Source organism: Gopherus evgoodei, chromosome 7 (assembly GCF_007399415.2).
Source record: "Gopherus evgoodei ecotype Sinaloan lineage chromosome 7, rGopEvg1_v1.p, whole genome shotgun sequence".
Lineage (NCBI taxonomy): Eukaryota > Metazoa > Chordata > Testudines > Testudinidae > Gopherus > Gopherus evgoodei.
The window spans coordinates 11,649,953-11,663,637 of record NC_044328.1 but is presented as its reverse complement, the minus strand read 5'-3'; the positions used below and the strand labels follow the sequence as shown (position 1 = coordinate 11,663,637).

General features: G+C 44.6%; 1 protein-coding gene across 34 annotated transcripts in view; it reads right to left on the bottom strand.

Moving 5' to 3' along the window:
- The window catches only part of TCF7L2 (transcription factor 7 like 2), a 202,709-nt gene that overhangs the window by 121,470 nt on the left and 67,554 nt on the right, over positions 1-13,685 (bottom strand). For all 34 annotated transcript variants that reach the window (XM_030568576.1, XM_030568560.1, XM_030568583.1 and 31 more), the window contains exon 4: positions 1,673-1,774. In XM_030568576.1, coding sequence (XP_030424436.1) covers positions 1,673-1,774 — 102 coding nt within the window. The remainder of the gene's footprint in view (positions 1-1,672; positions 1,775-13,685) is intronic.

The following is a 13,685-nucleotide window of genomic DNA, read 5'->3' as shown; positions in this document are numbered from 1 at the left end:
TTTCTTTCCTCCGCCGATAAACAAGTCTGTCACAGCAAAATTTAAAATTAAAGTCTAGCGATGTGCACGTTGCCCTGTAGTTTGCTTTGCTGTGGCAGAGGATGACAACCAGCCAGCCAGCAGAGGGCACATGAGTTATCAAACCCAGTTCCCAGAGGAATGTTTTCATCTCTGATGATCCCATTGGTGACGGGACTGATAAACAAGGAAATAAAAAAAGAGATTCTTGTTGGCTTATTCACCATTACAAAATAGGTGATAGGCTGGCGGGAGGGAGACGGGAAGAAGGCTAGGAATTTGTCTGTAGACCAGATAAAAGAGCTAGCGGCAACAGCACAAAAAACAGGAAGGAAAAATAAAATCTTTTAAAAAGTGAATCACTAACATTTGGTATTGACCATTTAAATATCAATGCCGTCTACATTTCGCTCTGCCTTATTCAGGTCGGTTTTTAAAACTATAATTCGAAGAGCTACTAAAACATTTTATCAAAACTATTTAAGACACTCCTAACAAAAGGTCTGGGATTTTTCAGGCTGAAGAGACACAAATATTTTTAAAAACAGAAATTCCTAAGTTATTTTCATTTTTTTATAAAAAGAAAATTAGTATCTTTCAAGTGTCTGATGTAATCTCTCAACTATATCAGCTTTAGATCCTATATAAAAAATACATGAGCAGTTTCTTTTTTGCATAATTTCACCTTCGTATCCATTAATTATAAAAAAAATAAAGTAAAAAACATGAGATCTGATGATAAAATATATTGAAAGAAATATTCTAACAAGCCGTGAGTCATCTTCTCAAGAGGTTAATTTATCAGCTCAACATTCAGAACCGATGGGCTCATTAGCTAAAAATTGCATTAAAAAACAGATATAGGTGAATGTGAATGAGAATGAGTTTGGGCAGTCGTAGATGCATGGTGCAGTATACAAATAAGTCATTTCTTTTAAAAACTTTTTGGACATTGTTTAAACACATACTCACATGCGGCTTTCACACTGTAACTTTACCATCACTTTTACTGTATGGGCAGCAATTTGACTCCAATAGCAGAATTCAGTAATGGAACTGGATTTTTCTTGAGATGAATTGTAAACATACCATTTGCTGACATTCAGTGTTTATACTAAGGGAAGACGCACCAGAAACCAAAAGATTTTTGTTGTTGTTTATTTTAAAATATTTTTAGCTTGATCCTAACAAGCCATTATTCGAATAAGGCCCTGCCTGACTAACTCCCCCACAAGATTTGTCTAAGTAAGGACTACAGATCAGATGCAGAATTCACAATGCTTCTTGGAGGTGGTTTATTTTTTAATATTCTCCCAAACCCTGTGTTCATGTCAACAGCTTGAAAGTTAGAATTGTAAAGCAGCTGGCTTGGACTTATATAAAATTAAAATGCTTTTGACGGGTGTAAATTTCAGGGGCACTTAACTTCTTCACTTTTCCAAAAAGCAAGAACTTATACGCCATGGATAATATTTTGAAGTGCTGCTGAGCAATAAAAAGCTCATTCCCCACCTTTTAACCTGGGTTTGGCTTGCCCTTTTTCCTGTGTTGAGTAAAAGAAAAAGGATGACAAGCAAATGCTGTTAATGTCAAATGTCATTCTCCCCCCCACCCCCACCCCAACAAAGGAAGAATGTCTTCTGAGTTTACTTACAACGATGTGTGCTGGAGATGGAGACCTAGCATCCTTGAGGGCTTGTCTACTCTGAAGGCTCCCTGCCTGAACATCAAGCAGTGGCCATTTCATCTGGAGATACTGGATGGGAGGAAACAAAAATGGGAAAAGAAAAATGAGTTCAGAAAAGAAAGACAAAATAAAACAACAAATCCTAGCTAACGTGGGCAAAAAAGATATAACTTAAAACATATGCAAGGATCCGAAACGAAAAACAAAGAGACGGCAGGTACCTTTGTATGGTTATGTGAAACAAAACTGGTGCAGAGCACTAACATTTTCATACATCAGCATTTTCAAACAGCAGAATAAGGAAATAAAGCAAAATGCAAAGACAATGTTATCTCGAATGAGTTTATTAACAAATCAGATCTAGAAGAGGAAAAAACACACACAGAAATAAAATAGCTGAGAAACTGAGAGGGGCAGGGAGGAAGGGAAGAAGAGTAGACAGTCAAGTCTTTAAAAAATAAATAAACAAACTCACTCCTGAATCCCACCATATGATCATCTCACAATAAGAATTTATTCAGCAAATGCCAGTAATAGTAATAATCAACTTCTATAGCTCTTTGTATCTTCAAAGCACCATACAAACCTCACCATGCAGTTCTACTCTGAAAGGCAACTCTGTGTTTACCACTGTGAGGTGCCATGTTTATTTTCTCTCAGTGGCTTCCAGATCAAATGTTCTCAGTTTACAAGTTTATTTTGTGCTACCTTTGCAAATTCAACCAGAGGGGTCTGTAAGTCAAAATGGGTTATTTCCTTCTTGAGTATCAAACAACTACAACCCAATACTTGATGGGGGGCCCACCTAAAAGAAATCTTTTCTGAACCCCCTCTGCAGGCCTTCAAACAACCCCCCAAGCGCCACACCAACTCAAAGCAGCACCAGCCCCTGCCAAAACAACCGATGCAAACATCTGTAGACAAATTTCCACTGCTGCAACGATCAACACCCTCCACAACACATCTTTCAAAATCCATGGTTCCTACACCCACCTATCACAGTATGTGGTGTACATCACCCAGTGCACTGAATGCTCCAATAGAACTAAGTGGTTGAAACCAGGCAATCATCATGCTCTCAACTGAACTCTCAAAGGAAAATGATTAAAAGACAAAACCACCCACTCTGTGGGTGAAGACTTTTCACAAGGCAATCACTCTGTATCTGACCTATCAATCCTTATAGAAAACCTGCACAATACTTTTAAAAGACAAGCCTAGAAGCTCAAATTCATAATTTTGCAAGACACTAAAAAATGTGCTTTTAATAAAGACACTGAATTTATCGCTTATCATATAAATCTGTAACCCACTAACCCCCCTTTTCTGTCCTGTGATTTACAGTGTTGTTAAAAAGCCACTTCACCTTGAATGGTCCCTTAGTGTACGTGCTAACTACTTTTGCTGAATTATCTATTCAACCTTGTATTTATCTGTGACACTCTGAGGCCATGTCTACATCTAAAATTTTGCAGCGCTGGTTGTTACAGCTGTATTAGTACAGCTGTATAGGGCCAGCGCTGCAGAGTGGCCACACTTACAGCAACCAGCGCTGCAAGTGGTGTTAGATGTGGCCACACTGCAGCGCTGTTGGGCGGCTTCAAGGGGGGTTCCGGGACCGAGAGAGCAAACCGGGAAAGGAAACCAGCTTCGCCGCGGTTTGCTCTCTCGGTCCCGGAGCCAGCCAGCAAACCGCGGGGAAGGAGACCTGCTTGCTCGGGGTTCCGGGACCGAGAGAGCAAACCGGGAACGCCGCGGTTTGCTCTCTCGGTCCCGGAGCCAGCCAGCAAACCGCGGGGAAGGAGACCTGCTTGCTCGGGGTTCCGGGACCGAGAGAGCAAACCGGGAACGCCGCGGTTTGCTCTCTCGGTCCCGGAGCCAGCCAGCAAACCGCGGGGAAGGAGACCTGCTTGCTCGGGGTTCCGGGACCGAGAGAGCAAACCGGGAAAGGAAACCAGCTTCGCCGCGGTTTGCTCTCTCGGTCCCGGAACCCCGAGCAAGCAGGTCTCCTTCCCCGCGGTTTGCTGGCTGGCTCCGGGACCGAGAGAGCAAACCGCGGCGTTCCCGGTTTGCTCTCTCGGTCCCGGAACCCCGAGCAAGCAGGTCTCCTTCCCCGCGGTTTGCTGGCTGGCTCCGGGACCGAGAGAGCAAACCGCGGCGTTCCCGGTTTGCTCTCTCGGTCCCGGAACCCCGAGCAAGCAGGTCTCCTTCCCCGCGGTTTGCTGGCTGGCTCCGGGACCGAGAGAGCAAACCGCGGCGAAGCTGGTTTCCTTTCCCGGTTTGCTCTCTTGGTCCCGGAACCCCGAGCAAGCAGGTCTCCTTCCCTGCGGTTTGCTGGGTGGCTCCGGGACCGAGAGAGCAAACCGCGGCGTTCCCGGTTTGCTCTCTCGGTCCCGGAACCCCGAGCAAGCAGGTCTCCTTCCCCGCGGTTTGCTGGCTGGCTCCGGGACCGAGAGAGCAAACCGCGGCGAAGCTGGTTTCCTTTCCCGGTTTGCTCTCTTGGTCCCGGAACCCCGAGCAAGCAGGTCTCCTTCCCTGCGGTTTGCTGGGTGGCTCCGGGACCGAGAGAGCAAACCGGGAAAGGAAACCAGCTTGATTACCAGAGGCTTCCTCCTTCCACGGAGGTCAAGAAAAGCGCTGGTAACTGTCTACATTGGATTACCAGCGCTGGATCACCAGCGCTGGATCCTCTACACCCGAGACAAAACGGGAGTACGGCCAGCGCTGCAAACAGGGAGTTGCAGCGCTGGTGATGCCCTGCAGATGTGGACACTCTCAAAGTTGCAGCGCTGTAACTCCCTCACCAGCGCTGCAACTTTCTGATGTAGACAAGCCCTGAGCACCTTTCCCAGACCAGAAGAGCAGCTCTGTGTAGCTGAAAAGTTTGTCTCTCTCACCAGCAGATGTTGGCCCAATAAAAGATATTACTTCACCCATCTTGTCTCTCTAGCCTTCCATGACACCTCTGCAACCTAACTTCCTTCAAAGGGTTTTCATAGGTGTAACTGATTGGCCTTATAAGTGAAACGTAAACAACCTTGTTGATGATACACAAGAAGAAATAGAGTACAGTTCACTCTCTCACCTGCCTTGATTCTGTGGGTCACTGAAGTTAGCAGAAGAGCAGATGTGCTGAGTAAGAATGTGCTGTTTTTACTTAGTCGCTGTTCAGACTTGAACTACACTTTAAGAAGCAATGAAGTTTTGGCACTGACTTCACTGGGAGCAGACACTGACTTCAAGTTCTGCACTAGGGCATGCACGTCTTCCTACTAAATCACTGACATGCACCAGAGAGAGAGCAGAAATTGGTCCCAACAGACTGCTAGAAGAAATATACCTGCAGTTCTCCGAGATATGCAGCCAGACGGAAGGATCAGGCTGTGGAATAGTTTTCTCAAGGGACATGGTGAAAGCCACATTGCTTGTGACATTTTAAAACAAACAGAACAAAGTTCTGGAGGACATACTTATAGTGGGACTTTCCTGCACTGAACCCTCATTGATCTAACAGGTGACATCCATCTCTATTTCTGTGCTGGACCCGTTCCAGTGTCTGCATCTATTTGATTCCATGCATTTAGAAGGATACTAATGCCTTCATTTATGTGCACACAACATTTACTAGCGTGAAAGGCCTGGTAGGCGCAAGGCTGTATGCACTGAGGTGACCAAAGACACAGCATCAACAAGAGATGCACTATCATTTCCCATCATTTCAGGTATGTCTACACTGTAATACAAGACCTGGTATGTCTACACTGCAATACAAGACCTGGACCAAGTCAGCTGACTTGGGCTCCTGATGCAGGGCTAAAAATAGCAGCACAGCTGTTCGGGTTCAGGCTGGAGCCCAGGCTCTAAGACCCTGCGAGCAGGGAGGGTCTCGAAGCCCAGGCTCCAGCCCAAGAAACTCAAACAGTCAGAGACTCAGTGCTCCAGGTTTTTTACTGCAGCATAGCTATACCCTTGGAGAGTCTCATATTTTCAAGCTTTGGAATTCAAAGAAATAAACACTTGCTTTGTGCCCCTTTTGGTTCCTCAAGTTCCAAGAAAAATTTGTTTTTATTAATCTTCACATTTGGGATTTTGGCAAATTGGAGTATAATCTTCCAGAATTTCTAAAAAAACTAACAAAAACTATAATTATTTCAGAGAAGCAATGTTGCCAACTCACAATTTTAATCACAAGTTTCCCAATGTTTGAAGTTTTAGGCAAAGGCCCAGCTCTTGGAGACAAGTGATTATGAGAGAATCTCAGCTTTTATGATTGTTATTGTTATTTTAAGAGTAAGAATCTACCCATCCTGGTTTTGGACAAAAGCTTGAAAATGTGCCCTGAGAGTACCCTAGACTAGAGATTCAAAAAACAGAAGGCAATGAAAAGAACCTAGAAAGGTGGTATTTTTTTTAAAAAAGAAAGAAAAAAGAAAGAAAGAAAAGATAATTTTAGGATTTTTTTTAAGTCCAATCTCATTATTTTGGGGGGAGATTGAGTCATGATTTTAAACATCTGAGGTTGGCAATATGGGACAAATAATTACTAAGGCTTGAAAACTTTCAGGTACTGTACACATGGTGATTGTAACATCACCATATAAACGTGTCTATGAAAAAATAAGTACAAGGCACTAAAGGCCTGCGTGTCAGTTCCTTCATAATGTGTTACACTGAAGGTCACAACCCCACTCCACTGAAAGAAATAATGATAAGTGGATTGACAGACCGCAATGAGTAATAGCTCCCCAAAATTTTCAGCAGCATTTTAAAATATGTTAAGAGCTGGTGAAAGACGTTGCTTCATCACCCTAGAGTCTGAAGTTTGCTGGGCATCCACTTAACAGGCACAAGCACAAGGTAAGGGCCCCCACAGCACCTCTCAATGTGCCTCAGATCTGACCTGGATGACCCTTCTGCAGGGCAGGGGTTAGTTCTGCCACTACTAACATGCAGTAAAGGCAGTACGTGCCAGCTATCCTGATGGTTTGGAGGAAATGGGCACTAGGCCATTAGAAACTGGAGTGAGACATTTTTCCTAGCCCACCAGACAGCCATCAGATGGTCATAAGTGATTTAAAGTATTGCTACAAGAGTCACAAACCCACAAAGAAACTCAGTTTGTCAACAGTTTTAGCAGATAGGTCAAGGACTGACCAGGCCTGGACACTGGAGTATCTTTTTGTCACTAGGCAGCACTCCCCCAGAGCACGTTCAGATGCCCTGAACAGGCAGCGTGGGGATGTTCGTATTAGACCCTTTCTACATGCTAACTATTATGTGGCTAAACAAAAGGCTGTGGTCTCCAGTGATCAGTGCAGAACCTTGTACTGGCACAAAATTCCCTCACAAAGAAACTCCATGTGAAAGTGGGGTGACTACATGTCACACACTTCAGCTTGGAGCCCCACCCCAAATCCCTCATCCATGGCCCCGCCCCACAGCCCCAAACAGAGCCCTCATCCCCCTGGACCCCAATTCCAGCCCGGAGTTCCCTTCTGCATCCTGAACCCCTCATTTCTGGCCACACCCCAGAGCCCAAATCCCCAGTTAGAGCCCTCACTCCCTCCTTCCCGCATCCCAACCCCCCGCCCCAGCCCAGTGAAAGTGAGTGAGGGTGGAGAACCATGAGCAACCGAGGGGGGGGGAATGTAGTGAGCGGGGGGCAGGGCCTCGGGGAAGGGGCAGGGCTAGTGTGTTCGGTTTTCAAGGATTAGAAAGTTGGCAACCCTATGTGAAAGGTTCAATTTTTCCTGCTCCACTTTCAGTCTCTAGAAGAGGGTCGGTAATTTCACAGTGATTGCCACAATGTCCAGGTAGAACAGGCTAAGTGAAAGAAAGAGCCAAGGAGGAACTTACAACTGCTTTGCTTTTACACATTTAAATCTCAGTAAAACCCTTCTGCAACCCACCCCTAACAAAGAGATGCCAAGAAATCTCACATTGCAAAGTCCACGAGGTAGCCAAAGCCGCCTCTTTTCCTGGACACAGTTGGAAGTGAATTCAAGCGGAGTCCAAAAAGAAAACTCCAGACTTAAGGGTCTATTTTTTGCACACATGCACACTCACACGTGCAGCTTCCATTACCACCAGCGGGAGCTACACGCGTATCCAAGGGGAAAATAAACAGCCCTCATAGACAGCAGTGGTGTGCAATGGTCAATAAAGTAACTTCCATCAGCTCTAGCCAGTGGAAAGCCTCCAGTTTTACATTCCAGCCCCATCAAGGGCAAGATGTTCTTCCCGAGGATAATCACAAAGGGCCTCAGCAAGTCACTGTGTCAAGCTAACTAACTGACAGCTTCAATGCCGGGACGCTCACAAAAGTGTAATTGGCTGGCTTTAAAAAGCCAGCCCCGTTGATAAAAGTATGAAATATTAGTTTTGTTTAAGGTGACAAGCCTGGCTCGAGGACTCCACGTTCAAGAACTGCCATGCCTATAATACGACATTAATGCAGTGGCTTATAATTCTTACTTTGCATAAAAGCTTCATTGTGTGCCATATCCAATCTCCACAGGCTACCTGAGCCCAGCTTTTTACGAGTCTACAATACACATAATTTTCAATTATGTTAGGGCAGAACAGAATCACTGCCTATATAATATTACTGGTTGGAGGAAATGAGACTCAGCCCTACTGCCGAGAGAGCTAACTGAATCCAGATGGTTTGGGGGTGGGGGGGGAGCACAAGCGGTCCTATGGCATTACACAGCAGCAACCACCCCTCAGCAACTCTCTCCTTCACAATGGAACAAGATGCTAAGTAATTGCTGTGGCCCCCACCACCACCCGTGCACAATACATTAGGCTGGAAACTGTAGAAGGGAGGATTCTTTTGGCAGAGGAAGAGTTACAACACAGCTCAAACATGCAAACTTTGGGGAAAGGGGGGCAGAGACTGATTGCTTTCACAGGTTTACTTCTGCTGCAATGTGCAGTTATTCTTATTAAAAGTAGAAAATTAGGTCCTATTACAGCCAGGAGGTAAATCCTTTCCTTCCTTGAGCAACTAAATAGCAGGAAATCCTATTCTTTCGGTCCTAAATGCCGATTTGACTCAGGCAGTTCCTCTAATTTGCAAGGGGACTACAAAAATTCAAGCCTGACTTTCCCAGCATTCTGACAGTGGTTTTACATTCCTAGGAGGGGGGCAAAGAGGAGGGAAATTCCCACCATCAGTAGTCCAGAATTAACACTCTCGCTCTCCCTGTACGACACTAGACACACATACACACTCCCCTCCCACTTGTCTGCCTCGGTGTGGAAATTATGAATTGCCTATACAAACACTCAACTTTCCAGCCAATTAACTCAAACAAACCTGTGCAAATTATTTCCAAGCAAACTGTTAAAATAAAATTTTTTAAGTAACGCAGTCTTGGCATAAGTATTTTATTCTCTGTTTAATAAAATGATCTAATTGTGGATCATTAGTGTGTTTTAAAAAAAAAAAATTTCAAGCAAGAGAACCTATGCAAAATAATTGTTATGATGCAGGCCTCCGCACAAAGATTAAAATACATATGAGGCTAGCGTACTTGAGAGAAACCAAAGCTGTTTAAAAGGCTGTTAAAATTGTCAGCACAAGGGGAAAGGCAAATATCTCAAACAGCCCAGATTTATTTCTGTAAAAGAGGTGCAAAAAAGAAAAATCTTTAATCTTATAAGAAGTCACCTTGCTACTTCAGTTGGCATTCTGAAGGTCTGGTATACCATGGAACCCAACCAAAGCCACCTGCCTAGGGTCTCCAGTGGCAATATTAACAACCTGCTAAATGGGACTGCTCTTCCAGGACTTTGTTTTGAAAAACAAAACGCTATCTGTTTACTATATGTCCAGGTTTCCCCAGACATGACCTCTTTTTTGGTCCTCCGATCTCTGTCCAGGCAGATGTCTGAAATCTGAACAAACATCTGTGATTTTGAGCTGGGCAGCTGGAGAGCAGCGGCTGCTGGTCTGCCGCCCAGCTCTGAAGGCAGCACTACCACCAGCAACAGTGCAGAAGAAAGAATGGCACGGTATGGTATTGCCACCCTTATTTCTGCGCTGCTGCTGGTAGCAGCGCTTCCTTCAGAGCTGGGCAGCCTGAGAGCTGTACCTTCCCCCCGCCCGACCAGAGCCATGCCTGGGGTATGGGGAATCAGGGTGACAGCCCCAGGCACCACACTTCGGGGGGCTCTGCACTCCCCGCCAACCTTCCCCTCCCGCCATTGCCTACTGCCCACTGGCGGGCCCCACTAATCAGCACCTCCCCCTCCCTCCCAGAGCCTACTGCCGATTAGCTATTTCGCAGTGCCTGGAGGTGTGGGGAATGTGGGAGAGATGAGCCAGGGCACAGCGCACTCGGGGAGAGGGCAGAACTGGGTGGCGAAGAGGTGGGGTGGGAAGAGGCAAGGTGGAGCAGGGGTGGGAAGAGGTGGGGCAGGGTGGAGCCTTGGGGGAAGCAGTAGAGTGCGGGTGTGGCCTGGCGGAGCCAGGGAGAGCACCCCTTGGCAGATAGAAACTCAGCACCTATGTCCCAGGCCCCGCACCCCCTAGGAGTGGCCCTACCCGCCACCTTCCCTTCCCCTCAGCAATCGCCTCTTTTGGGAACATGAAATATGGTATCTATTGGTAACTGCCTCCCAATACCCCTCACCCCCAATATTCAAACTTAGGAATGTTCATTAGAACGCACCCATCCAATGCTGTGATAATATGTTTTTCTGCAGCAGTACAGTTCCACTAGAGGAATAAGTATTCCACACAGCTGCAGTACCGTTTCCACCACTAGTAGGCACTAGTGAGTGCTGCCCCAGAACAAAAAAAACCCAGTGTGTTTTTTTTAGAGGAGACGAGGCTATGCATCCCAGGTTCTGAGAGGCTGGTACATATTCTACAAGGGGGGAGGGATAGCTCTGTGGTTTGAGCATTGGCCTGCTAAACCCAGGGTTGTGAGTTCAATCCTTGAAAGAGCCATTTAGAGATGTGGGGCAATATCAGTACTTGATCCTGCTAGTGAAGGCAGGGGGCTGGACTTGATGGCCGTTCAGGGTCCCTTCCAGCTCTATGAGATAGGTATATCTCCATATTATATTATACATGTCCAAGGTTCCTAACTGAATCCATGGTGGAATTCGGAATCCTAGAGAAGCCAGAAACCCTAACTCACAGTTTCACTTACTCTAACTGCCAGCCCAAATCCCCACCTACACAATTTTCCTTCCTTCTAAAAGTCCTTCATGGACCTTGACACACAGCCCATGTCAAAACACCCCTAATCCAAATACCCAGATCTAACCTTTGCCATTAGCCTCTCCTTTTGGCAGCAACAAACACTGCTGAATCTTGTGGAAGTTCAACCCTGGATTCAAACTTTGCAGCTCAGGCCCATCTCTGATATCTAGCTGCCAACATTATTCAGGGGCTTTCAGCTTTCAGTCAGTATTACAACCATAATGATAGTGAGGATCAAAAAGTGTCCATACTACAGTGACAGCAACATTTCTGGAGACCATACAGAGGAAAACCAAGAAAGAAGACAACAAACAAAGCCGAAGAGCTCAGCCAGGTAATTGCTGCGTTATGTGGAAATGCAATGAGATGCCAGAAAGTGACAGGTACTTAACACACAAGAAGCAAAGTTTGCAGCCAATTCCTGCTCCCATTTAAGTCAGTAACAAAATCCCGTTCAGTTTCTGCTCCAATATTTAATCAAGTATTATTATTCTGGTTCTCTCTCTACCCAGGCACCAATAAGACAATTTTTAATCTATTACAAAGTAATTAAATTGATGGGGGATCAATGGAGAGTTTTAGGTTTCCCCCAAAATGCCCCTCCCCTCACAATACTATGACAAATCACCTTTACCAAACAATATACAATTTACTGTAAAATTCATAGGAAATCTAGTAAATAATAATAATTGATCATAAAGGGCCTGATCCTGCTTCCCAAAGGACCTGAGTCTTTCCACACCAAAAATTCCCACCGCAGTCAAGGGATGAAGGATTGAGTCCCGAACACAAAAATACATTTCTATGTCCTTCACATCTTTCTTCTCTAGTTAGGAACCTTCTACCAACTACCATAACCATTTTAAAAATAAAATCATTTTAAAATAATGATACTTGGGTAATAATCACATAATAATAAATAGCCTAGAATAAATTTTACAAGAGAACCGGCAATAAAATAAAGCGTTGTAAAAATCTCCTTTGTAAAGTAAGTATATGGGTGGGGGGACTGAGATAAACAAGGCACTGCAATATTCAATGAAGATGTAAATTCAAGGCTAATTCAACATACAAAAAGTTGTTCAGATAATATAATGATATTGCTGAACTGACAAATAACACACGCTCATGAACACACATACACACACACACCCGAGCAAAGCTTCTGTCCTTAATTCCCAAACAGTCACTTGTCATGGTAGCAGAGCAGTGCATCGTGGAATAGATACTGAAGCTACACCTAAGCAAAACACCTGTGGGTTGGAATTCCCCTCCTCCTTTTTCCTTTCCAATACTAAACGAGTTCCCAAAGCAGGGGACCTAAAGTTGCCCATTTCAGTATTTCTTGCCAGCGTTAACTTCACTGAAATGATAAAACAGCTCTTCGAGGGTCCTTTGTAACTTGGAGTATTAAAACTTACCCATTAAATAGCTCAGTCTGGTCTGAAACAGAGATGCCTGAAAACAGGATTAAACGATAACCGGGCACGTGCAGCAAGTACTCTTATCAAAAGGATCTTACCAAGACCTCCAAGAATCTTGTGAGACAGGTAAATACTGTTCCCATTTTAGAATGAAATAAGGCAGACGAAAGTGCCCCGATTGCCAGAGGAGCCTAGTCCCGGCAGTGCCTGTTGGGGTCAACCTCACCTCCAAACATCAGACTTGAGCAAAAGTGATCTAAGCAAAGTCACAGAGCCAGTGTCAGAGACAGGAATAAAACCTGACGCCCTTTCTCCCATTATAACCACTAAACAGCACCACTTCCCAGCTGGTCTGCTATATCAGTGCTTTGTATGTGGCTTTTCTTACACACATCTGTGAAAAAACACGCTCCAATAGCCCCAGTTTGGTATCACTGCATCTTATTGATCCTCATATCTAGTCATGGGCATACTCACACTGCAATGCATAGGGCAGAAACAGCCTGAAAAAACTCTGTGCTTCTATGGCAAAGTAGCCTATTTTTAAAAGCTAATAACAATCCTAATGAGACCCTAGGATACATAACAGGGGAATCTTGAGCAAGAGTAGGGAGGTCATTTTACTTCTGTATTTGGCACTGGTGTGACCACTGCTGAAATACTGTGTCCAGTTCTAGAGTCCATATTGAAGAAGGATGTTGATAAGTTGGAGAGGGCTCAGAGAAGAGCCATGAGAATGATTAAAGATTAGAAAACATGTCTGATAGTGATAGACTCAAGGAGCTCAGTGTGTAACTACCCACACGGGGAACTAATATTTAATATATTTAATTCAAATCTAACAGATAAATGTATAACCTAAATGACTGGAAGCTAAATCTAGACAATTTCAGACTGAAAATGAGCTATATATTTTTAGCAGTGAGGGTAATTAACCACTGGAACAATTTATCAAGGGTCATGATGGATTCTCCATCACTGGCAATTTTTAAAATCAATATTGGATTTTTTTTTTTTAAATATGCTCTAGTCCAGAACTGTTATAGGGAAGTTCGATGGCCTGTGTTGTACAGGAGATCAGATGAGGTGATCACAATGGTCCTTTCTGGCCTTTGAATCTATAAACCTAAAGAATTAGCTCATACAGAAGTTAGACCGAAAGGTGTTGTTATAAAGCAGTGGTTTTGAACCTGGGAGTCCGCAGACTATGCCTGGAGGGGGAGAGGTCCGCAAAAGGTTGTCGTTACGATAGAACAGTGGTTTTCAATGTGTGGTCTGCGGAGCCCTGGAGGACCACAGACTATGTCTAAGATTTCCAAAGAGGCCACACCTCCATTTG